The 27011-nt window shown below is 38.1% G+C and overlaps 1 protein-coding gene across 17 annotated transcripts in view; it reads left to right on the forward strand.

The window, feature by feature from the left end:
• The window catches only part of IL15 (interleukin 15), a 124747-nt gene that overhangs the window by 24814 nt on the left and 72922 nt on the right, over nucleotides 1–27011 (forward strand). For 4 of the 17 annotated variants that reach the window (XR_006888019.1, XR_006888018.1, XR_006888020.1 and 1 more), the window contains exon 1: nucleotides 15872–18294. The exons of 1 other annotated variant lie outside the window; for it this stretch is intronic. Coding sequence is in view for 5 of the 16 variants with exons in the window: in XM_046657195.1 (XP_046513151.1) it covers nucleotides 17063–18250 (1188 nt within the window). In the remaining 11 variants the exon portion in view is untranslated. Of the gene's footprint in view, nucleotides 1–15871; nucleotides 18295–19303; nucleotides 19647–25428; nucleotides 25559–27011 lie in introns of those variants that run through there. 12 more of the 17 variants (XR_006888022.1, XR_006888021.1, XR_006888023.1 and 9 more) reach the window with 8 other exon arrangements.

The following is a 27011-nucleotide window of genomic DNA, read 5'->3' on the forward strand; positions in this document are numbered from 1 at the left end:
GAGCCGGCCTCCAAGAAACTATTTTTTCTGTTTTTCAGATTACCCAGAGAATTAAAAGACGGTACAGTCCCAGGAAATTATTAACAGCATTGGTAACCTGTTTTTAATACTTTTTAAAACCCATACAATCAAACTAATTACATGATTTACATATGAATTTTCATTTAATAAAACTTATAAAAGGCAAAAGATATAATCTCCTGGACCTTTCTTTTTTCCCCATTTAAGCCTATTGTCAGTTTCTGAAGCTTCCACACTGTGCCTGTCTAGCAATTGTTTTCTCAATATGAACAAAATAGATCTTTTAAAACTATGGTGTTTCTCATTTCCCTTTTGAACGTTGTGCAGAACTTGGAGAGGGAAAAAGAAAGAGATGGGAGGAGGAAGAAAGAGAGAAAGAGAGAGAGAATCAACCTAAGCCAGCATTACAGATGCATATTCAGGGGTCAAAAAGAAAACTTGTTATACCAGCTTTTCTCATTTGTATTAGTTTGGGAATCATTTGTGATAATTGGGTTCTGGTTGAAGAGTTGATTTAAGCAGTAACTTAAAAAAATCCATGAGTCGAATCATAATTACTAGGTAAGCTTCAGATCTGACTAAAGAAGTGGACTTAACAGCATGTTTGACTGCTTTCGCAGCTGTGTGACATGAATTTACCGCAGGCTTCAAGCACATGATGTTTATTGAGCAGTATTGTTCCTCTAAACTCTGACTTCATGGAATAGCAAAGGATAACGACAAAGTGCTGGAACAGAACCAGCCGCTAGTGCAGTAGCTGTTTAGGCAACAACACTCCTGTGGATCCGGTGGGGCAGGGACTGCATAATTGCAGTAAAGTGATCACCTCAAATAGAGGAGGCAGAAGACACTCTGTAGGACTGAAAGGAATCTGCACACTTAGGCACAAGAAAGTGGAAAACAATAGTAATGGACCAGAACAAGCTAGTATCCTTGGCGTGAGATCATTGGTACGAGATCCAAGAAAATGACAACCACCTACCCACCCAGAGGGAAAGCAACAATATCCTTAGAGAAATCTAAGCACTTGTCTAAAATCTTGAAGAATTTATCTTCATGTTTTCCATGCATTTCCCCCTTCCTTTCCTCTCTCAGTGGCACTCTAAAGGGACATTTTCCCTTCCTATCTCTGTGATGGGACACTATGATGGGACAGCACAAAAGCAAAAATAGTGACCCAGAGGAGCCATTGGCACAGAAAGATTATCATGTATCTTCGCATAGTATTTTTATTCTTGCTTGCAGAAACTAAATCTAATTGGGAGTGGGGAAGGAGAAGGCAGACAGAACTGAAAGGAGGGGCCTGGCCAGGAGGTAAGGGGTACATGAGACGATATCATCAGATAGAAACTCAACACTGAGCAGTCAATCTGCGTAGATCCTCCTTGTAATCTGTTGTCTGCGTCCAACTCCCTTCGCAACAATCCTAGATTTTGTATGCACATCTGAGTGTAGAAGTATCTTAGGTGAGAATGAAGGCATGAAAGGAAAACTCAACTCCTGACCAAGCTGGAACTAAAAGGAACCACCTGGGCATTTCTCTTTGCGTAATGGTGAACACACTGCCAATGTTAAAACCTTCATAAGAGGTCATTGGTTTCAAGCAACATTACAAGTTCTAGGAAATTCTGAATAATTGTGCAAGGAAAAATCATTCAAATTCTGAAGAAAATTAAAAAAATAGCAATCACATAAATGAATGGGATCTAAAAGAATGGATGGAAATTCTCTAAAGCCAGGAATCAAGCAAGAGCACAAGTATAGGAGGTAATTGAATGCTGAAACTGCCCACTGACCCAGAGAAATATGATCTCTGGTAGCTTAGAACTTTGGTTTTAATGACTGTGCTTAAGAGAGTGCTGTGCAAAACTGTGCTTGGGCAAAACAAGCTTAGGGCCACTGTATAGTGAGCAATTAGATTGGAGATCCTTGTGTACAGCCTAGACTTAGAAAGACCTAAATGAGGGAAGGGATGAAACAGGAGACTCCCTGGCTAGGATTGGCTTTGTGTAAAGGGAGAAGCAATAGTTTTCCCAAAATATTTTTGTCCACAGGCCTGCTCTTTAATGGGCGTCAGACTTGAATTTTATTATTTGTATTTAAAGAATTTTAGTTTAAGTAAGATCTGGGCATGTAGCTTTCTGAGACATAGAATAGGTAGGCAGATTCTTTGTTGGTGAACACATCCTCACCAATTTTTAGAGGCCTCTAAGAATTCCCACAGAATTTTAAAAAATATATGCTCAGAATCAAGGATCATAAAACACATAAATAAAACAAGAAATTATGAATGAGAGACAGTAGGACTAATAGATAGCAGAAACAGACAAATATTGGAATTATTAGCAACATAAAATGACTAATAAATTCATATAAATAAAATATGGAATAAAAAACATAAGTAAGGATCAAGCATCTATCAAAGATGAGCAGGTATATTTGGGAAAAAACCCAAAATTTAACTTTTAGAAAAATGAAAGATGTAGTTAGTAAAACTAAAGCTAAGTTTACAAAATATCAGTTTAAGAGAGAACTAATGAACCAGAAGATGCAAATTAAGAAATCATACAACCAGTGCTCACAGGGACAAAGTGATGGAAAAATACAAAAGAGAGGTTAAGAAACATGGATAATAGAAAGAGCTAGTCCAATATACATCTAATCAAAGTTCTGGAAAAAATAATAGACTGAAGAGAGTCAATATTTAAATTGCAATGGCTGAGAATTTCATGAGAACTAACAAACTCATACTGAGAAATAGCAACAAATCCCAAATAAGATAAATTATCATATGGAGGTACAAAATTTAAAACTGCAGAGCACCAAATAAAATAGCAGGTGTTTAGAAAAAGCAGAGAGAAGAGATGGATAGTGAACAAAGGAATGATAACTAGACTAACATTTGACTTCTCAAAAGATTTCTCAACGGAAGCCACAAGGCCCCAGAATAACATCTTCAACATGTTGAAAGTTTCTTCCAACCTAGAATCATACCCAGAAAAGACATCTTTCAAAGAAAGCCAAATTAAAGACATTTCCATGTAATAACCTGTCTACCACAACAGACTCTCCATGGAGGAACATCAGAAGCACATACTTTAGCAAGAAGGAAAACGATGCTAGAAGGAAGGTCTGAGATGTATTAAAAAAAAATGGGGCACAAAGGGAAGTAATCAAAGATGGCTTCCAGGAAGCTTCAATAGTCCAGGTGATGTCCTATTTCATTGTATATTATATACTTTACATATGTTCTTTTATGTATTAAGCACTCAAAAATTTTAAAAAGAGATGAAAATCATCATATATTTCCTCAAGAAAAAAATACTGTAGCATAAGAGAAAGAGGAGCATTTTATTCTGAAAATCCAGTGAAAATTAAATCTCTTGAAAAATAATTTATCAAAGAAAGCAAGGGAAACTTTTCGACAACTGTTTGGCTTCCACAGAAGGACTTGAGTAACTGTTCCTAAGAAACGCGAGTATCAGTCAGATATGGAGAACAGACGGAAAAGGAGACAACCAGATGCAAAATACACAAAAATAAGAGGCTAAGAATAAATGGAAGCTGGGTGGAAGGACAACTGGCCAATAGGATAACCACCACAGAATGGCCTGCAGAAAAGCTTGATGCAGAAAATTGCACCTGCGTGCTGAAGAAAAACGTCCAGTTCTCTTAAAATAAGGAATAAAATATTGATGTGAAGGAAATGATGAGAGAACAATAAACATGAAAAACAGAGATCAGAAATACAATTTTAAAAATACAGATAGTGCTGAGGGAGAAAGCAAGTGATAGGAACATTTCCCACATACTTATGGAGCCCGACCTGTTTGTGGACCCTGGGCTGATCTGCACATATCCCATCACTTACTAGTAGACTAACATGTCGGGTTAGCATTATTTCCCAGACTGCAGAAGAGGAGATCAAGCCTGAAGGAAGTTGCTTACTAAAGATCACATGGATGGAATTTGAAACCAGGTTTTTCTGATTCAAATATTTGAACTGTTTATCTATTCCAATAATATCAAGAAAGTTAAAATTCAAGTTAACTTACTTTGGAGAAGAGAAGAATCTTTTTTGTATTCATAACAGACAAAATATCGGTAAGGATAAAACACTACTAAAGATTTATACTCCAAATAATGCAGTATACAAATATGATATCTAAATATATATAAATCAAAGGAGAAAATGAATAAAGATATCAATATAATTTATGAGTGTGAATGCAGATCTCTAAAATCAAATTAACTATTGAATTCATCAGATTTGCAAAAGAATAAACCTAACATCATAGTCTAATCTTAGAATATATAATTTACGATTTAAATATGCCAAAGAAGAAAATATATTATAACATATAATTTAAATAAGCAAAAGAAGTTCAACTATGAGGTAATCTCAGTTGTACCTTAATGGAATTTAATAACCTTAAAACTCTTCTATAATAAAATAACTCATTAAATGAGAATATACTTACTTCTTTCATATGCTAAGGAATATTTTTCTAACCAGCAGCCAAAATTACGTTTAAGGTTAAAATATCAGAATCATTCCCAATAAAATCAAGAAGCAAGGCATTAATATTTATTTAAAATTATTCTGGAATTGTAGCCAATTCAGTAAGTATTAAGAAAGTGTTAAGAAATATAGTTTTGGAAAGTGTACAGGTTTATGATTATATGCAGATGGTATGATTACCCATCATGAAAAAAACCCCAACAATTTCTAATTCAATGAATTAGAATGTCTTGTATTTCTGAGTATTGGTGTGGTACAGGGAGATGGATGCTCCCGTATGCCATGAGTGGTGGTAAATGAGGGGTGGTAAATTTCTAAAAACAAAGTTAGTAATTTAAATGAATAGTCTTGTGGTTGTTAACTATTATCCTACAAATAGCCAAATAGGTGCAAAAATATGCATGTTTAAATTTGATTACTATGATGTTCATTATACAATATTGAAAAATTGTAATATTTCTAAACGTCCAACTAAAGAAGACGGTTTAAAGTATTGTACTGCACGCTCATTAAATTTGGATTTTGAAAGACGTCAAATGATACAGGATGTTAATATAAGTGCCAAAGGTATATATTATTTTTATACTCTGAAAAATCTAATTTAAAAATAAATTTCAAAAAGATCCTCTCTATATAGTATAATTACTACAAAGGAAAAGACTGGTGTTACATTTATTATCTTTTAGTGCTAAGATTACAGGTGATTTTTATGTCCTTTATGTATTTCTGTATTCAATTCAATTAGGATGGGGGAGAGAGAGGGAGAGGGGGAGAGAGAGAGAGTCCGGGAGAGGCTTACCAGACCAGAGCTATATTCAATTACAAACATACCATCAGAGAGAAAGAAAGTGTGAATCAGGGAAGGTTGCTGGATGACGGAAGCAGAGAGAAGAAAGGCCTTGGTGGTGGTGCCTGTTCATGCACTCTCCAGGGAAAAGAGTGTCTTGATAAAATAGCATAGTTACTTGATTGGGCTATTGAGAAGCAAGACACAAGATATTATATAATCCTCATACTGTTAAACATTCAAATCATATACCAGAAGCCTAGGCGTTATTAAATTTGTTGAATTTAATATGCTAAGGCTTCCTGACATCCAAACAGCTCACCTCTGCTGGTCACAGCCTGACTCAACTTGTTCACACCAATGCAAACTTTATTGTGTAAAGTATCTTAAAGTAATTCTTACAACACTTGGAAATTATGGTATGCTTGTCATCATTTGATAAACATGGAAACTGCCGATGAAAATGGACTTGTCCAGGGTCACACAGAAATGAAATGGTGAATCCAGTATTTAAACCAAAGTGTCTCTTTCTCTCTCTGAAGCCCCGTGTTCCCTAGTGTATACTTACTGTCTACCATGTGACAGGCACTCATCTCTAATCCTAAAACTAGCACCACAAGGTAGAGATCATTAAACAAGCAAATACCCTGTATTCTCTTCAGTCTGTCCCAGCTCTGAGACAATTATTGATCTGATTTCTGGGAGGCTGACTATTGCCAAGCTGGTACCACCATCTCAGTAAGCAATTATGCACACACCAAACAGTTTGAGAACAAATACATGGCAATACACGGCAATACACAAACAAGTGTGTTCAAGGGCAAAGGAATTATTTCAAAAGGAAGAAGAACATGAGTTGAATATGAAAAGGCTCCTTAAGGAGAAATCTCTTGAGATGGGCTTTGAAAGAGGCTTATGTGTCAAATACTAACCCGGAAAGGAGCTACGGAGGCACACTTGAAGGGACAAGAGCAAGAGGCAGGAAAACGATGTGTTCTTTAGGATAAATACAATTATACAAGATTATAAAGAGATGAAACTCAATAGATCAGCCAATGGGGGGCTTTTTAAATAACAGCCTAAAGAGTTGGTATCTGATTTTATAGGCAATTACTGTAAGGTCCAGCTGCGATTGCCAGCCAGTATGTAAAGTTGGTGTTTGATCTTTTCTTTTCCTTTCCAGTCAAAATCACATTTTATGGACTGTTTCTCTCTATATTAATTCAAAAAGCTATCAAATAAAATATACTTTTTACTGCTTATTTTGAGACTCTTTTTGTTGAAACTTTAGGAGCAGACACGATTTTTTTCCTCGACATATTAAAGACTATTGAATTCAGACTACACAAAAAATCAGGTGGCTCCGCTATAAAACTGAAATCTCCCTAGGTTCCCAGAAAAAAATGCTCATTTCACAATTACTTTGAACTAATATCACAAGACCATTTTAATTGGCTGGGGTTTTTTTCCCCTATGGTTGTTTATTGATTCAGTCTCCAAAAAAGTACACGTAAATCTGTATGTGTTTTATTGAAACACAGGTGGACTTAAGGAAATGGTTATGTTTTATTTCTCTACCTATACATCCTTTGGCACATTACTTAATCTCTTTGAACCCCAGTTTTGCCATATGTAAATTGGAGATAATAATCCCTACCTTGTTGAATTTAGTTTTAGGATTAAAGAGGATGCCTATTAAGCCACAAGGGTATGCCTGCCACAGGGTGGGTACTGAGTGACAGACTAATTTTTAATCATATATGGGCCAATCCTCGATGAGCTTGCAATATATTAGGGAAGATGAAGCTTTGATAATAGAGATGGGTTCAAATATTGAATTCACTACTTCATTTCCGTGTGATTGAGGACAAGTTTATCTCTAATCTTTGGTTTCCAAATGAACGAAGCGCCTACTTAGGCCAGACATATTTCAAAGGAAGCCCACATTAGAGTGTTTCACAGTTTTATATCTTCCAGAGTACATCATGCTGCCATTATAAAGCAATATCTTATCTCAGTGGGTCTACAACTGTGGGATAAGTTAGTATGACTAATAGTCCTTGCTTAAATAGATTCCAGGATTCCTTTTCTCTCAGTTCTTGAGTGCACAAGAATTAGCACATATCTGGCATGAAAATTCCCACTAAGCAATCATAGAAAAAAAGCTAGCCAATTAAAATGATATTGTAGCCTTACCTCAAAGTAATTGTAATAGAAAGTTCTAGCAAAGTTTTTATATGGGGTTGCCTGCAGACCACTATTTACAGTTATATGAACCTACAAAATCAACCACAAAGCACTGTAACCTTCTCAATGGTAGCAATTATGTCTTACATTCTCCCTTTTGAAAGGAGGGACTATACCTTACACTGCTTCAGTATAATCTGCGCCATGTAGTCAATTCTGAGTGCAGAATTAACAATTAATAAATGCTAGTGAAAGGGTAATTTGATAATACCAGTTTTAGGTCCACCAAGCCTATTTTGAATCCACAAATCTCAGATTTTCCAAACTAAGCTTAGGTATAAATGCAAACAAATGTAGATTTTTAAAGGGAAGATATGTATTTTGGGGGTGAGACAAGCAAATGAAGCAGGAAGGTTTCCAACACAATTTACATATCCATAATTAGTTATTCACGTATGGATGAAACTACCTTCAAACACCATGTATAACTATTTACAACACTTCTATTTTCACTATTGTTTTTCAAGTAACTTTATTGAGATTATAATGGTTTATAACATTGTGTAATTTCGAATGTACATTATTGTTTATCAGTTCCCGAATACACTTTTTTGTGCTCATCCCCAGTAGTCTAATTTTTATCTATCATCATCCATATACGCCCCTTTATCTCTTTCGCCCACCCCACAACCCCTTCCCCTCGGGTAACCACTAATCTGTTGTCTTTATCCATGTATTTGTTATCTTCCACATATGAGATATTTTCACTATTTTGAACATAAAAGTTGACTTTGCAAACATAAGATTTTCCTTTGCCTGCTTTATAACCTCATTTCTGTTTTTTTTTTTTTTTGAGGAAGATTAGCCCTAAGCTAACTGCTGCCAGTCCTCCTCTTTTTTTGCTGAGGAAGCCTGGCCCCGAGCTAACATCCATGCCCATCTTCCTCTACTTTATATGTGGGACGCCTACCACAGCATGGCATGCCAAGCAGTGCCATGTCCGCCCCCGGGATCCGAACTGGCGAACCCTGGGCCACGGACAAGTGGAACTGCGAACTTAACCACTGCGCCACCAGGCTGGCCCCAACCTCATTTCGGATTCATATTTCCAATAGAACAAAAATGCCAACTTTTCCCTTTGAAAGACATATTTTCAAGGAAATGGGCATTTAATGTTTGTATGAATTTCTGACTTTATGAAATCAATAGTAAATTTTGAAATGCTTTCTTGGAATATAGCATATTTTCTGTGTGCTATATTGGACAAGAAGCCCAATAGGTATCATATGACGCCTACCTAAAATTTACTTTGTTGTTTCAACTACATGAGAGTGGCTACTTGTGTGGTTTGTTTAATTAATACATCCTTTATTGACAACTCTGTCTTACACTGGGGCAATGTTGGTTTTTGATGGGTTCTTATTGGGGATATTTTGGAATATAATAAATAACTCCCAAACATTAAAAAACATCATACTAAAATGTAAGGGAATCAGACATGGAGCATATTCTGTGACAAAAATAATTATTTGACTATTATGGCTCTTCTCCCTCAATTAACATTGATAATGAACTTTATTCCAGAAGAAAGCAACACGTCTTTAACAGCACTTCGCAAATGTGTTTTCTGGAATACAAATTCTGTAAAAGATTAATTGGTGTTCTACTGCAAAATGGTTCTTCGTCCAATAAATTTGAAAAATAAGTCAAACAATATTAAATAGGATATTTTTATTGCAGGATTCTCCAGAGCTTTTAGTACGTTGGTAGTCATTTGAACCATAAAAAAAGAAAAACGGTTTATATTTTGATGAAATCCAATTACATCACTTTTGTTTCATAGTAATTTTTGTGTTATGTCCAAGAAATCTTTAGCTCCCTCAAGACTGCAAAGACTTCTCCTATGGCTTCTTCTAGAAGGTTTACATTTTTAACTTTTACATTTAGCTCTGTGAACTATTTTGTGTTAATTTTTATGAATGATGTGTTTGGAAATTGAAAATAATCTTTTTCAACTAAAAAGCCCACTTGTTCCTATATCATTTGTTGAAAAGATTATCTTTTCATTCTGTTGCCTTGACACAATTGTCAAATCTAATTGACCTGTGGGAAAAATCTGTGGATTTTTTCGGGACTCTTTATTGTGTTCCATTGATTTGTATGGCTATCTTTATGCCATCACCACATTGCTTTGGCCTTTATAGCTTTATAGTAAGTCTTGATATCTGTATAGATCCTCCAACATTGTTCTTTTTCAAAAGTGTTTTGCCTTTTCTAGTTCCCCTGTGTTTGCATATCAATTTAGAATCAGTTCATCAAATTGTATAAGAAATCCTGCTAGGATTACATTGAATCTATAGATACGTTTGGGGAGAAACAATATCTTAACAACATTGAATCTCCCAATTCATGGGCATGGTATGTCTCCAACCACTTAGATGAAGGGTTGATAGACTTCTTCCATAAAGGGCAAGGTAGTAAACATTTTAAGCTTTGCTAAATTATATGGTCTCTGTTGCAACTTCCCAACTGCAAAAGCAGGCTTAGCCACATGCAAACAAATGGGCGTGGATGTATTCTAAAAATAAAAACAGACCAAAAGCTGCAGGCCATAGTTTCCCAGCCCCTTAGATAGACCGTCTTCTACTTCTCTCAGAAATATTCTGTAGCTTTCAGAGTACATACTATTAAATTTACGCTTAAGTATTTTATATTGGGTATTTTTGTAAATTACATTTAAAAAAATTTTAGTTTCTGATTATTCATTGCTGTTTATGAAAATATAATTTATCTATATATATTTATCTTATATCCTGTGACTCTGCTAAATTCAATTATAGTTCTAGGAATTTTTTTGATGTGTTCCTCAGGAACCTATTGTCTGCAAATCACGCAGCTTACTTATTTCTTTCCAATCTTTATGATTTCTTTTTCTTTTTCTTGTCTTATTGCACTGCCTAGGCTCTCCAGAATCAGTTGAATAGAGGAGATATCTTTGCTTGTATCTGATTTTAGGTATAAAGGCTTCATCTTTCGCGATAAAATCAGTTAGTAGCTGTGACTTTTTGTAGATGCCCTCTACCAGTTTGAGGGAATTTCCTTCTATTTCTAGTTGCTAAGGGGTTTTATCATGGCTGAATGTTGAATTTCGTTGAATGCTTTTTCTCCTTTATTCAATTAATATGCAGAAATACATTGATTGGCTTTCAGATGTTAAATCAACTTTGCATTACATGAATAATACTGTTTGCTCCACATGTATTATGCTTTTTATACATTGGATTAGATTTGCTAATATTTTGTTGAGAAATTTTGTGCTATGTTCAAAAAAGATATTCCTCTGTAGATTTCTTTTCATGTAACATCTACGGTTTTGAAAGGATAATTCTGGCTTCATAAAATAAATTGAGAGGTGTTTCTTCTTCCTATATTTTGTTAAAGAGTTTGTGTAAGATCAGCATTATTTTAGAGGCTGACCTGGTGGCATAGCAGTTAAGTTCACATGGTCTGCTTCGGTGGCCCAGGGTTCACTGGTTCAGATCCCAGGTGTGGACCTACCCACTGCTCATCAAGCCATGCTGTGGCAGGTGTCCCACATATAAAAAATGGAGGAAGATGGACATGGATGTTAGCTTTGGACCAATCTTCCTCAGCAAAAAAGAGGAGGATTGGTGGTGGATGTTAGCTCAGGGCTGATCTTCCTCAAAAAAAAGATTGACATTATTTTTCCTTAATTGTTTAATAGAATTTGCCAATGAAGCCATTTGGGCTTAGACTTTTCTTTGTGGAAAGGATTTTAATTAGGAATTAAATTTCTATAATAGATATAATTTAAACATTCTATTGTGTGTGTCAGCCTTTGTAACTTGTGGCTTTCAAAGAATTTGACCCTTTAAGTTGTTAAATTTATTGCTATAAGTTGTTTTTAATATATTTTTTAATTTTTCTTTTATGTCCATAGTGTATGTAGTGATTTCTCCTCTTTCAATGTTGATATTGGTAATTTTGTATTTTCTCTTTGTTCTTGATCAATTTAGCTAGAGAGTCACCAATTTTATTGATATTTTCAAATAAATAACTTGTTTTCATTGATTTTATCTTCCATTTCAGCTCTTATCTTTATCTTTATTGTTTCCTTCCTTCTCTCAACTTTGTATTTTCCTCTTTTTTTTTTTTTTTTTAGTTTCTTGTGGTGGAAGCTTATACTATTGTTTTCAACCTTTTTTATTTGTAATATAATATTGATAACTATAAATTTTTCTCTAAGAAATATGCTAGCTTCATCCTTCAAATTTTCATATATTTTGTTTTCATTATCTTCCAGTTCAAAGTATCTTATAATTTCCTCTGTGGTTTCTTCTTTAATCCATGCTTTATTTAAAAGCTGCTTGTTTAATTTGGAAAATTGTCAGAACACACTTTGCAAAGCTGTTAAACACTATTCTTGTTTATATCTAGGACATAGCCATACACGAAATATAAAGCATGAGTAGAAGATAGCCTCCAGGAGCAGGTCAATGAATATATATATATTATGCTTTCATATTGTATTATATATATGTTTATATAGATATATATAAAATAAACTCTCATAAATCTAAATAAAGTAATTAATGTGTTTTTGAACTAGATTTTGATCTATAAGGTCAATCTTAAAAGACTGTTCAGAATAGTATTGCTAGTGCATGAAATCCTCTCTTGGTTGTATTTAAACTCCTTCTCCCCCTCTACGAAGTACCAAAACATTTAAGATTATATATGTATATCCCATAGGAATATAGCAAATTTGGCTTCATTTCAGGGAGTCATTGAGATCCAAGATGCAATGGCATAGATGTGAAGGATGCAGCTTCAGAAGAAGAGCTGTCATGATCCTATAGGTCAGGAGGGCCTTTGGTTGAGGACATCACCCTTGATGCAGGACAAACACTTATTAACATAATAGAATCTCAAAGCATATTAGTCACAAATAAATAAAAGAATATCACAAAGAATTACTATAATATGCATTATTAAAGAATATTAAATTCTTCTATAAAGAACGAGAAAACAATGAGATCGTTATAGCTCCTATGAAGTGTTAATCATAGTAAATGAGCTAGTAGTTATTGAGATATGAGCAAAAGTCACAGGATGTGTGTTAGCTCCTGTGTCTCTGATACAGCAAGCAGGTATTTTGGCCCTAGGTAACTTCCATCTGTGCACTCCCATCCTTATTCAAACCTCAACTTTGCTCTTCATCATCCCACCATCATCAGAGAAGGATGATGTAGCAGAGAAAGAGAGAGAGAGAGAGACAGGGAAAGAAGTTGTACAAACACTGTATAACTCAGGATTTGGGTAGGGAGGTCCCTCTCCCACTTGTACCCTACCCTAAGTGTGCTAATCTGGTACCCTGTCTCTTTTCCTTTGCTTCTTATTGTGAGTTTTAGATTGACTCAATAAACCATGTTGTTTGGATATCTTAATTTGGTGTGTAAGCTTTTTTGTTATGATACTTCCAGAGTAGTAATTGGAGGCTACCATTTCATCAAGGTAATTTCCCACACAACAATTACCATAATAACAAAACGAGTGATACTTTAACCAATGATTATGAGCCTTCTATTGGTTTGGTTGATACATGTCAGAGTGCTTCTGAAAATTGATTTTGATAAACATTTGGAAGAAAGTTTAGTTAAAAACAATAAAAAGTGATTGTAGGATTAAGTATACACACAAACCACAGAATTAAGTTTTGTAAATTATCAAATTATTTCATGAAACTTACAAAGAGCTACTATGCACATACACATATGTGTGTAATATGTATGCATATATGTACATGTATACACATATATACATAGACAAATATCTGTAAGTCATCAGATTTTGATTCTAGCAAGAATTTAAAACTATAAAATGACAGGTAAAATTATTTTTCAGCAAGAATTGAACAAACATCTATTGAGGGCCTGTTTCCAACCACAGGGTCAAAATCAAAATCAGTGTCAGTTTAACTTTGTTGAGATAGACATTTTATTGGTATTGACTTTGGCTCGCACCTTTTTGTTAAAGCTATTACATGTTGTAAAAAATGCGTAAATTTAAACTATGGAATTCAAGAAATGTGTTATTTTCCATATGTCAGCAAGTATATGTGACGAAAAGTAAAATCCCTTTTTACAGTTATTGAAATAAATGCCAACACAATTCATATTGTGTACATTGATGATGTACTTTCATTATAAATCTAAGTAAGGTAGTTAGTGTTTTTTTGAACTAGATTTTGATCAGTAAGGTCACCCTTAAAAGACTCTTCAGAATAGTATTGTTAGCACCTTAAATTATCTCTTGGTTCTATTTAAACTCCTTCTCCTTTGCTCCTAAGTACCAAAACATTGAAGGTTCCATATACTTTTAAATACATTAAAAACTAAGTATATTATTATTTAACTGTTTTTAATTCATCTCCAGCTTGAAACTAGGTGTCCTTCCTCCTCCTTTGCCATGGGTACCCTCTGACACTGCAGTTCAAACAAAATCACCCATCTCTAATAGGAACTGGCCAGAATCTGTCAGCTACTAGTTATGCTGTTTCTAACCTGCTGCCGTGCTCTGCCAGCCTTTGTCAGTCACTTTATTCAAATAACCTATGTTTGTAGCAGGACTACAATGCCCATGACAGTTTCCCTACAGAAACACAATAAGCTCAGGAAACAGAAATTCAAGGGAACTAATGAGTTTCCTCCCTGGTGGTGGCAAACGAAACTGGACTGACAGATACAGTCAATGGCTTCTTTCTTAGGAACCCTTTCCTCATGAGCCCTTTGTTTTAGAAAAGTGGTTATCAGTTTAATGGAAAGTGGTTATCAGTTTAGAGGAGGTAGAGGGTAGTGTGTGCACTCAAGCCAGACTACCCGAGTTCAATTCTTGCTGGGCCACTCAGTTACATGTGACCTTAGGCAAGTCGGGTAATTTCTCTGGGTCTTGGTTTCTCCATTTGTAAAATGGAGATAATTATAGTCATATCTCATAGCACTGCTGTGAAAATTTAATGAGTTAACATTTGCACTTAGCAAGTACTTAGGGACACACTGTAGGAACTATAGATATATTAGCTAGTATTACTGTACCTCTGAAAAAGCAGCAATTTAAGAAGCTCTTGAAAACTTAAGTAATCTTTAAGAAGAAAAGTATTTCCTCTATTGTTAGGATCACCAAAACAACAGAGGTGGGGAGCAACCTTTAGGCAAGGTTGCATTTCAGGAACATTTTAACCAAAATGGAAACTCCAGGGGTCCTGGGCCGTGTTTTTTCAAAGACCAGAAGATCAACCTGTTCTTGGCCTGTGGTTTGTTCCCAGGAGGACCATAAATAAGGTCACAGTCATGGACTTTGAACGCTAAATCAGATAAGCTGACTTTTAACTTCTTCCATGTAGCCTCAAAAGCTATAGAAAACATTTATCAGTAATTTATTTTACAGACAACTGCCCACTTGGCAAACATTGTCTTTGGAATGAAAAATCAGATATTAAACATTTATTAAACTATGATTTTATTGTTAATTCTTTGAATTCAAAGAAAGATCATTACAGTCACTTCTGCGAGGTTTAGTTAATTTTTACTGCTTTCCATGTTATAAGTTCATTACTTATCTTAGGGCAGTTTCAAATTATTTCATGAATCTTGGTCTTTGTTTTTAATTTATGCGGTGGAGTTTATTTGTTCATTGGTATGAGTAATTTTCAATATCTTGCCAAACAGCCTGTGGCAACTGAAAATACAAGCAGCATATATTAGACTTTTCTGTTTGAGCACAGGGCAACAAAAACAAACTATGCTGAAAACCCACCTTCATTGACTTGTAGGCACTTACATAAATAACTCAAAAATCTCTTTTTTCTGTAATTAAGAAAATAAATTTGACCTACATATTTGGGAAACAAGAAGTAGAGCAAAGCCTATCATGACTTCGATCATTTTTAATTTCATTGTATTGTTGGTTATGTTATTTTATCTCTCCAATCTGCCTAAATGCTTTATATATCATATAATTCAGCCCATCTTGTTCCAGAACTTACATATATTAGAAGCTTGATGGGGGGCCGGCCCGGTGGCGCAGCATTTAAGTTCGCATGTTCTACTTCTCGGCGGCCTGGGGTTCACTGGTTCGGATCCCAGGTGCGGACATGGCACCGCTTGGCACGCCATGCTGTGGAAGGCGTCCCACATATAAAGTAGAGGGAGATGGGCACAGATGTTAGCTCAGGGCCAGGCTTCCTCAGCAAAAAAGAGGAGGACTGGTAGTAGTTAGCTCAGGGCTAATCTTCCTCAAAAAAAAAAAAAAAAGAAGCTTGACCAATATTTGTAGACCAATTTTATTATTTTTATGTAGTCAGACTGTACTTTAAAGCTCAGCTCTATGAAGAAAATTCCCTTGAGTTTCATAGTGTTGTGAAAACCTCTCCCAGTAGCTCAGAACACTCTGTGGTGGCCACATGTTAAAAGGGTGCTGTCAGACATTGAGGCCTGCCAGTTCTGGGGACAAGTGGAGCCCACAAGGCTGGGGAGCCTCAGCTAAGAACAACTTCCTCTAGTGCTCCTGGGGAGCCCCAGTGCACCAGGGATGTGATAATGTGTCCTCTGGCAGAAGCCATATCTGGCTCTTCTAGTTGGTGCTGAGTGTGGCCAGTGAGGTGCCTTACTCTCTGGCCAGCTACTTCAGCCCAGTGCTGCAGGGCACACAGCACTGACAAGGAGGCTGAAGAAGGCATGGGAGGAGTTCACTTTGCAGGAGTCCAAGAAGCTCTGCAGCAGTCTAAAGTTGGGGCTGGAGTCACAGATCCACTTCTCCCTTCCTAATCTCTATATTCACATATGCATACGCTTTATCCCTTTTGTGGTTGCTATCTCTTTTGCAACAGAATCCAATCCAGCTGCTGGCTTGCTTTCACAACGCATGTTCATTCTGTAAACCAAAGCTTCAGCATATCGCTATGACTAAGTCTGACCGTATTTGAAACCATTGGCATTATCATGAGAAAATTCAACACGACATTGTCTTGGACAGAAAAAATGATTGCTTCATTTCTTTAAATATAATTTCCTGTGATGGTTACATTTTGAATGGTTGTAAAAAAGTGTTTTTACACTTTGATAGCTCACTTATTTTGTTTTGTCCATAGTGACTATCTAGAGCTCAACTTTTTCATAAAAATAGGAAGATTTTAAGAGGAACTTTATGCACATTTAATATTTAAATCACTTCTAATATCTTTCTATTTTATTTTTAACATATATGCTCTGAAAAGAAAACACAGTTAAATGTTTTACCAAGCTTAAGGGAGTCTTATCATTTTTCTGTGACATAATTGAAAATGAAACATCTTTCATTAGGGATTTGCAGCGATTCCCGTGTGTGCCAGGTTCTCCACAGAGCTTCCAAAACTGAGCACGAGGCCTTTTCTGACTGTGTGGCATGGAGATCACTCAGCCTCAAAGAACTCAGTCCCTTCTTTCAACTGTAAAATACTACAATAACGTTTCACACGGTCCCATTTAATGTTTACACTCGACTACGCCCTAGACTGGAAAAGAGATCCGCAGACGCGTTTATTCCTTCAAGTTCACCCTCCGTGCCAATTGCCTGGGACAAAGCAGTCGCCCAGGTGTCTTCCTCCAATGTTTTTTCTAGTAAGACTTCAAGGCCTTCCTTCTTCTAGCCTGCGCGGCGAGCCAAGGGGCTGGTCTGAAGTAGCCTCCCATCCCGATTCAACACATTTTTCCCTTTCCCCTGGGCGACTTGGACACGCACCGCGCCTCGGTTCCCAGGCTTCGCTGGGGAAGCCGGCGTGTCAAGCTGGGAGCCGTGATCGCGGGGGGTGGACTCCGGGCCATCTCCTCGCGCCTCCTCTGCAGGAGGACCACCCTCCTGCTCCTGGGCCACCCCCCGCTCGCCCTCCAGGTTCTGCGCCCCTGGGCGTCCCGACTGTGGCGGACACCTGCCGGGCGTCCCAGCCAAGGAGCAGGGAGCTGCGTGCGACACCTGGGGCAGTCGTCAGGAGCCGCTGCCAGCCCGCCCCTCCCCCAGCCTCCGCTGGGGGTGTTTATCTTCGCCTCTGTTGCTCTTTCTCTTTCACTTTTCTTTTCGCTAGGGGTTGGGACTCCCCGGGTTCAGGGCGCCCGGGGGAACCCCAGCTGACTCGCTCGCTGCCGCCTATAGAAAAGCCGAGGCCCGGCAAAGGAGCCCGGCTGCGCTGCCTGCCGCCCCCGATTCTGCAGCCCGGAGTCCATGGAGGTACAGAGCTCGGCTTCTCCGCTTTGAGAGGGGAGGTGGTGGTGGTTGAAAGGGCGATGGAATTTTCCCCCAAAGACTTCGTATCGGGCGCCTCCCAGCTCCGGCCGGATCCACCCCTTTCCCCCGACCAGCTGCCGGTCCGGCCGCCCTGCCCTCTTATGGGAAACACTTGCCAGCGACTTCAGTTTTCGGTTGCGCTAGCTGCAGAGGATTTTTCCCTTCCGACCCTTTATTCCTCTCGTGGGCTCTCCTCGCTATCCTCTGCTTCCAGAGGAGCACAGATTGCTCGTCCACCTGCCGGTCCCGCGCGGCTCCCCCGTGCGCTCCGCTCTTTTGCTGTCGCTGGTTGCGGGCGAGCGGGCAGGGGCGGGGGCAGGCGGAGAGCGAGGAACCTGCGCATGGCTGCCCCCGCCGAGCTGCCGTTTCGGAAAAGACTCTGTCTGGCAGCATAGAGCGCTGAGTTCTGCACCTGATCGAGCTCAGAAAGGTCAAGAAGGTACTGCAGCTCCCCGCTTCTTCCCTGGCTCCTCCAAACTTCCTGCCTGCCAGTGCAAACGTGTGTGCGAGCTCGCGTGTCTGTGTTCAGTTTTGTTTGCAAAATCAAATTATTCTCTTCTTTGATCAGGACACTTGTCTTCCTAGGGAGAGGAATTTGCAGGAATGGTCACTGTTTGGCAATCAGGCCTGGGTCTCTTAGTTCCAACTCTGGACAAGCCACTTATCTCTTAGAAAAGCAGTATTAGAAACCTGGAAGAAATGCAGGAGATTGTAGCACAATAAAATCCTTATTCAAAGTGGCTTTAAATGAAAATCTAGTTAATTGCTTAAAGTGTTTTGAGACTGTGTGTTACCAGGGTCTTCAATTCATTTAAATTGTACTATGTAATTCGATGCATTTAAAATTTTGTTAACTTCAACATGTGTATAAAGCAAGGTTGTTCTTAAATGATGCTTATAACAGATTCTTAAATAGGGTGAGTCAGGAGTTTCAAAACTGGAAGTAAAGTGGTTGTCATTAGCGATTTTCCATTACGTTTTTTAAAGCTCCTTTCTAATGTTATGACACAGCTAATGCCATCTACTTGTAACTGATAGGCATCCTCATCTTGCTAGTGTGCCTAAAGAGGCTTCATTGACTTGATTGAATAAACAGATCAAATCTGTATAGTTACAGCATGCTGCTGTGCAGAGCCTGCAAGGTGAACTATTCCACTGAAAGCATCAAGGTCCCATATAGCTTAAATTTTAAACTCCTGTCACTTTATTAAAAAGCGGTGTGGTCAGCATGGTAGACAGAGGGAAGAGGTACAGAGGAAAGCAACATAAAGATAGATAAGGGAAAGAACTGAAGACAGAGCAATAACCACTTTAGATTTAAAAAGTGATGAAAAATTTTACATTTTACTTAATAAAGTTAAGAAGTCTCAGAAAGTTCTGAAAGTTTGTTATGATTGTGTTTTAATGTTGCATCCTTACATTTCTCCCTCTCTTTTCTCCTCTCAAAGTTTTAGTTATACTCAGAGTGACTTTTCCTACAGTATCACCTACTCTGTGACAGAGTGGCAGAGAGGGGTTTGATTGGCCGCTGGTCCAGAACCTCTGATAGGCAGAGTGTTCCCATGCTTTTGGATTCACTGCTCCCTGTTGATTTGGGCTGGGAACTCCAGAAGCTGATTTGAAGCTATAGTTCTCGAATTTGGAATTTTCCTGCAGATTACTGGTGGGTTTAAGAAAAGCAATTTGATGCTTTCTGTTTTAATCCATGAGATTAATATATAAATGTCAACAGCTATATCACAAGACAAAATATTTGTCAATGAAATGCATGTTTGTAAACTTCTTTGGAGGATAGGGGAAAACAGTGATTTAAAGTTTATTGAAGTAGAATTTGATAATTGAAGGATTTTAAGCCCTAGAATGTTCTGCAGCTCAGGTTTGCTGGCTCTGAGTGGGCTTGAGGAAGACTGTGAATGAAGCTCGGAAATGTTGTGTGTAAGTGGATTTTTCTGGAGAAAATATCAATAACTCTAATCAGTTTTTTTTTTAAGTGACTCTTGGACCCAAAACAGTTTTTGAAACATTTTAAAACTTAGAGGGCTGTTCTTTTCTTCCTGTCACTCTTAGAGTTTACTGTTAAGTTTCATTCATTATGTAACTATTCTTTTGAAGGTTAGTTAATGATAATACAGAGAGTACTGTCTTTAGGCCCACAACTTGACTTATGGGAAATAATATGAATCATAGCTAACACTTGCTGAGTTCTCATTATGTGCTGGAGTTGTTCCGAGTATGTATGTATTTTTAAAAATGGTCATAATAAACTTATATGGCGGTATGGACTATATTTTACAGCTGAGGAAAGAGAAGCATAGAGTAACTAAATAACTTCCTCAAAGTTACAGAGCTAAATAGTGGTAGAGCTGGGATTTGAACCCATTCAGGTTTAAGAGCACTGGTATTTATGAAAGATGCTACTATCTCCATAGAAATATTTCCTACAGTTTGACAGTGACAATCAACCACTCTTCATTTTGATGCTGAGTGGTATAATGCTAGAATGTTGGTCTTAAAGTATTGCTTATATGGTACTTGTGTGATTGACATTATTAGTTATATATTTAAAGATTATCTTTTTGATCAAATAATATTCACATGAGCGTCTATACGTATTTAGTTCCTTGGAGACATTTCTTTTGTGGTTCCCAAATGTAAACATTTGTCTAATTTGCATCAGATTTTGCAGATAGAGCTTGACAAGAATAGTAGACAAATGTGGATTGATCTATATGTCTGTATCCATTGATCTACATGTCTATCCAACCATCAAAGGAGAAGGCTGGGGTTTGTGGAGAGATCAAAGCAGAAGAATTTCCCATTATATCACAACTGAGGTGGTGCAGTAAATGATTGGGAAGTCCCCTTTTCAGAAAGATTTGTGGTATGAGGGTTGGCAAGAAACCAACTTATTTGTTTAGGTTAATATTAATTCTTAGATTTATTTACTTCGTGATTACAGATTACTGCATGAGACTTTTGAGGTTAACATTTCTTAAGTGCTTGCTGCTATCCTCTGTGGATAGATTGGATGGAAAAATTCCATAGGGGAGTTGAGAGAACATTTGTAGTTTTAGCCAGTACTGGAATGTATTCACTACTATTTAACAGTGAAATTTACCAATTAACTATTATCAATTATATATATTTATTACTTTATGTCAAAGAATGTTAGCATTTTTTTTAAGTTATTCAGTGCTGGAATCAGAAATAGGAAATAAGAGGCTCTTTGATCTCAGTTCAATTCAACAATGCTATCTGTATGCATTTTCTATCTGGAGGCAGGGTATGTGTATCATCTATTTTGCAGTGTTTTATCCTGCTCTGAGTCTAGGATGTCTTGTAGGTCATTTTTAGAAGGCGGAGCGCTGTATATCGACCACAGAAAAATGGATAAAAACGTCTGAATGCCTATTAGCTGATCATCTTTGAACAATACATAGTTGTTTCTTCTCCAAATGCTAAGGTTCCTCCGAGGACGGACTGGACGTAGAGATGATCAAGAAAATAACAGAAAGTAGTTGTCAAGTAAAAGAATTGAAACTGAAAATGATCCTAAAAGAGAAAAATATAATGTTTGTAAGATTGAGTGGCGGGTGGGGGGAGCTCTGCTTATCACAGTGACACACGAAAGGAGCCCAGTGACACTTTCAATGATCCCTTGTATCATGTCATTTTCTTCGCTGGACATTTTGCTCATCTGCCTTCCAATAGAAATTTAAGAAATGGAATACCCCTCGAACACGGTCACCACTGACCTCAAAAGTGTTCAAATAATTACTCTTAAATTGAAAATTTTACAGTTAGAAATTTTAGAATGTATTTTTTCCAACTTTGTTCTTCTTACTCCTCAACAAAAAGAAATATATAAATTTAAATTTAATTTTTAAAATAATTTTATTGTTAAAAATTATTCTTTATGGTATTTTAAATATTAGTACACAATTAACCAAAATTAAAATTTTGTGTGTGTGTGTGTGTGAGGAAGAGTGATCCTAAGCTAACATCCATTGCCAATCTTCTTTTTTTTTTTGCTTGAGGAAGATTAGCCCTGAGCTAACATCTGTGCCAATCTTCCTCTACTTTTTTGTATGGGGTGCCTCCACAGCATGGTTGACAAGTGGAGGAGGTCTGCACCCAGAACTCAAACCTGTGAACCCGGGCCACCAAAGCAGAATGTGAGCAACTTTAACCATTCAGTCATGGGGCTGGCCCCATATCTCATTTACTTTTCGTAAGTAATTATTAGGCATAAAACTAAACTGTATTGGAAATGTACGTCATAGACATAGATGTGGGTAGCGTTGATATCAATGCTTTCATAAAAGAAGGTTTTTTCCAATTGCACCTTTATTAGGCACCCTGGAGAGGCAAGCCACATGATAAGATTCTGGATGGGGGCATGATATATGCCTTTCTTTGGTAAAATGGGAGAAGGGGAATTATGAAAGGGGAAGTGGGAAAGGAGAACTTGCTAGAAATTTGCTTGCCTCAGGCATATTTCAGGCATATCACTTATAAAAAGAGCTTCCTAAGGAAATAGTGGATCTGGAAATTGGTTCCTTTAGAACTCTCTATGCCCATACAGACCTTGGAAAGTCGTGGGTTCCCCAGGGGTGCCTGTTCTTCACTTTGAAGATCTCTGATCTATTTCAACCTTACCACTCACCCCGTACCCTTGGTTTGTGGATTACCATGACACATTGTGCTTAAAACAAAGTGTGAATGGGGGGCTGGGGAAGGAGTTGGAAACAGTTAAGAACAAAGTCTGGCTGTTGCAGAGGCTTCCCACTGAGGACAGTGGGGATATTGGTTCCAGCCAGGCTTGGGGCCTTGGATAGCCTTTGCAGCTAGTCTTCTCTTCCAGCCTCAGCTCTGGTCACACTTCCTCTGTGTCAAGAGCTTTTCCTTCTCATTCCTTGTTATCCTTCATGTATCCTGCTCAAAATGCCCACCTTCTATAACTTTTGCTGCCCTCCTCTACTGCCCAGGCAGAATTATTTTCTCCTTTATATGAATTCATTTGGTGCGGTCTACATTCCCCTATAATAGCTTTTACCTGTGTAACTTTATCTTATTATGTGTCTGTCTCTACAGTTACATTTTGAATAAAAACATGACTATGTGTCGCGTGTATCCAGCCAATGGTTGGTCACATAGTTGACTTGTGCTGACTTCGATGAGAGTCAGTTACAGCATTCAGCAGTTTGACAGCTAAGCAGAGGAATGTAAAACAGGTAGGAAACATAAGTAATACAGCAAAAATAATGTTGGGATATTATAATAAAAACAGTATTTTGGAAAAGTTAGTCTGGGGTAGGATTTATTGAAGCAACAACAGATTAGAGATAGGGGAACCAGCCAGAAGTCATTGCACCCATTCAAGTGTGTAGTCTCATTCCTATTGTCTACTCAAGGACATAGTCCTAGTAATTCCTTCTTTCTCGGCATCATCAATTTTTCTCCCTCTCTAATGAGTCTTTCCCATCACTATGCTGCCATGCTATAATTTTTCCCATTTAAAAAAAAAAAATACCTCTCTTGACCTCATGTTTCTTTCCAGCTATGACCTGGTTTTTCTGTCCTCATTTTATAGGAAAACTTTCAGAGTCAACTATATTCTGTCTCCAATTTCTCTCTTCTCATTCTCTCTTGAACCAGCCAGGTTGTCATCCTCACTACCCCACTAAAAATGCACTTGTCAGAAGTACCAAGAACCCCCATGTTAAACTCAAGTGGTTAGTGCTTGCTTCTCTTCCTCTGTGCCCTTTTGAAAGGACCTGAGAGCTTTCAGCCCATCCTCCTCTCCTTATTTTCCTTTTACCTCACCAACACCTATTTCAGTCTCTTTTGCTGGCTCCTTTTGTCCCTAACCTCTAAATACAGGAGACTGAGGGCTCAGTCTTTAGGTGTTTTCTCTGTCTGTACTCACTCCCTTTGTGATTTCATCCAGTCTCATGGCCTTTAATGCCTTCATATACTGATGATTCATCAATTCATATCTCTAATCATGACTCTCCTGGAATTCCAGACTCATATCCATCAATCTGTTCAACATCCTGATTGGATACTAGTGCTCATTGGTTTCCTGACTTAACGTCCAAAACTGCTTCTCCCACTTGATGCCAAGTCCATTCTTTTAGTTACATAGATAATCAATCAATCAGTCAATCTTGGAGTTGTCCTGAACTTCTCTTTTTCTCACATCCCACATTTAATCTGCCATTAAATCTTTTAACTGTGCCATTAAAATATATCCCACATCTGACCTTTTCACTACTTTGACTGCTGCCACCTGAGTCCAAGCCACTGCTGTCATGTCTCATGGTATTATTGCAAGAGTTGGTCTCCCCACTGCTACACTTTCCCCCTAACCTCCGCCAGTCTGTTCTCAGCACAGCATAGCAGCCAGAACGTTTCAGTTATCTGCCCTTCTTGCAGTAAACAAACAAACCCACAAAACAAAAAACACCCCAGAACCAAGTGGTTTAAAGAACGATATTTGTTTTTTGTTGTGATTCTGCAGTCTGGGTTACGCTCAGCTGGTTGGCTTCGCTTAGGCTGCTGGGGATGAAACATCCAAGGTTTCTTCCTTCATGTCTGGCCCCTCAGCTGGGCTGGCTGGAAAGTTATAGACGCCTTGTCTAGTTCTTTCTTTTTTTTTCCCCCCATAAACATTAGCCCTTGTTAGCAATGTTTGAAGAACATTGCTTCTTGCTCATAGAGAGTTAGGGATCTGGAGATCTTTTGGCTGTCCCTTTTGTTTAACTGGTGGTGCTTTTTATTTTATTTTATTTTTTTGTACACTTTTCTTATAAGCCTTGGGTGCTTCCTATACATTTTATTGAGGTTCGCTCCATTAGAAAAAGACATACCCACAAAACTTTTAAGACAGGCTTCTCTTTACTGTCTACAAGTCAGAATACTGTAGAAGTTCTGAAGGTTTTAGAAGCACTTTTGTCTTGCTGACAGGTTATAGGAGGTGCTACCTTAAATCTTACAAAGATCTTGGTGAGAGATCTTCCAGCCACACACTTAATTTGATCTTTAACCTGAGAGCACGTTGTACTAATAAACTCTGGATTTAATCTTTGGCCTAAGACTCCTTCTTTCTTTGAGAATCTCTTGCTGCCTAGAGAGGCAAGAATGACGGTGCTTTATTTTCCAACCTAGCAAGTCCTGGGTTGAATAATTTCCTCTAAATTCTGCTGAAAACTTTAGTTCATCTTTCTCTTGCTGTAATTAATCCTAGGCAGCTAAAAGAAGCCAATTATCACATTCAAAAACCTTGTTAGCCAGGTCCACGAGTTCATTAGATACATTTTCTTTCTTCCTTATTATTGCAGGGGACAGTGTTGCCAAACATCTTGCAACTATATAACATGAGTTGCCCTCTCTCCAGCCTCCAATAATTTTGTCACTGCCTTTCTAGCCTTCACTAACAGAGTCCTTGCTGTCTTCAGGTGTCTGCCCACCGCCTGGTCTCATATCAATTTCAGAGTCAGTTATTAATTGCTACGTAATAAACTACCCCCAAATTTAGGGTATTAAATAAGAACCATTTTATTTGTCCAAGGTTCTGAGGTTAAAAATTTGGACAGAGGGGCTGGCCCCGTGGCCGAGTGGTTAAGTTCGCGCGCTCCGCTGCAGGCGGCCCAGTGTTTCGTCGGTTCGAATCCTGGGCGCGGACATGGCACTGCTCGTCAGACCACGCTGAGGCAGCGTCCCACATGCCACAACTAGAGGAACCCACAATGAAGAATACACAACTATGTACCGGGGGGCTTTGGGGAGAAAAAGGAAAAAATAAAAAATCTTTAAAAAAAAAAATTTGGACAGAAAACAGTGGCGATGACTTGTCTGTACTTTACGATGTCTGTGGTTTCAGCTGGTATGACTCCAAAGATCAAGGACTGTCTCTGTTGTCTCAAGACATTGGGTAATATATATTGAGTTCTACCTGTTGGCTGCTTCTTTTGTTCTCCTCCGCTTGGTCTATCCACATGACTAGATTGAACTTCTCACAGCATGATGGCCTCAGGATTGTCAGACTCCTTACGTTGCATCTAGCTTCCAGAAAAGCAGAAGTGGGAGCTGCAAATGCTCTTAAGGCCTCAGTATGGAATTCCCAGATGGTCACATTTGTCTCATTCTAGTGGTAAAAGCAAGTCAGAGGGGCACCCCAGATTCAAGGGGAGAGGACATTGACTCCACCTCTTGATGGAGCGTGTGTCATGCTTGTTTATGGAAGGCAGGCATTGATTGATGGCTGCCATCTTTGGAGATTACCTGCCACACATTGTGATCTTGTTGAAACATTAATTAGGTCATGCCATTCCTCTATTCAGATCCCTCCACTTCCTTCTCATCTCCCTCCAATAAAAGCCAAATTCCATTACAATGGTCAATACGGCCATAAGTGATTTTTACCTTTATTATACTACTTTTCCCTTAGCTCACAGATTCAGTCATATTGACATTTCCATTCATTAACCATACTGCTTTGCTCTGATCTAAGGGTCTTTGAACTTACTGTTCCCCCTGTCTAGAATGCTCTTCCCTCAGATATGGCCCTCTCCCTTACCTCCTTCAGGGCTTGGCTCAAATATCCCCTTGCAGTGAGGTTTTCCTGACTGGTAACCTTCAAACTGCACTCCCACCAGCATTCTCTGCTTAAACTCTTCTCCAGACACCTCTAACTATCTGACATACTATAGCTTTATAGCACCCTACCAAAATCTTAGGGTCAGATGTGTTTGGAATTGAGATATTTTTCAGATCTTGGAAAGGTAATTGTTATGGACTGAATTGTGCCTTTCCCCTACCCTCTTACTCTCCATCCATATGTTGGAGATTAAGCTTTCAGGAGATGATTAAGGTTAAATGAGATTATAAGGGTGGGACCCTAATCTGATAAGGCTGGTGTCCCCATAAAAAGAAGAGACTCTGAGAGTAGACAAGCACAGAGAAAAGGCCGTGTGCAGACATAGCGAAAAGATGGCTATCTGCAAACCAAGAAGAAAGAACTCACCAGAAACCAAATCTTCCCCCACCTTGACCTTGGACTTCCAGCATCCAGAATTGCAAGAAAATAAATTTCTGTTGTGTAAGCCACCCAGCCTGTGGTATTCTGTTATGGCAGCCCTAGCAGAGCAGACT

The sequence above is a fragment of the Equus quagga genome, chromosome 3 (assembly GCF_021613505.1).
Source record: "Equus quagga isolate Etosha38 chromosome 3, UCLA_HA_Equagga_1.0, whole genome shotgun sequence".
NCBI classification, from domain to species: domain Eukaryota; kingdom Metazoa; phylum Chordata; class Mammalia; order Perissodactyla; family Equidae; genus Equus; species Equus quagga.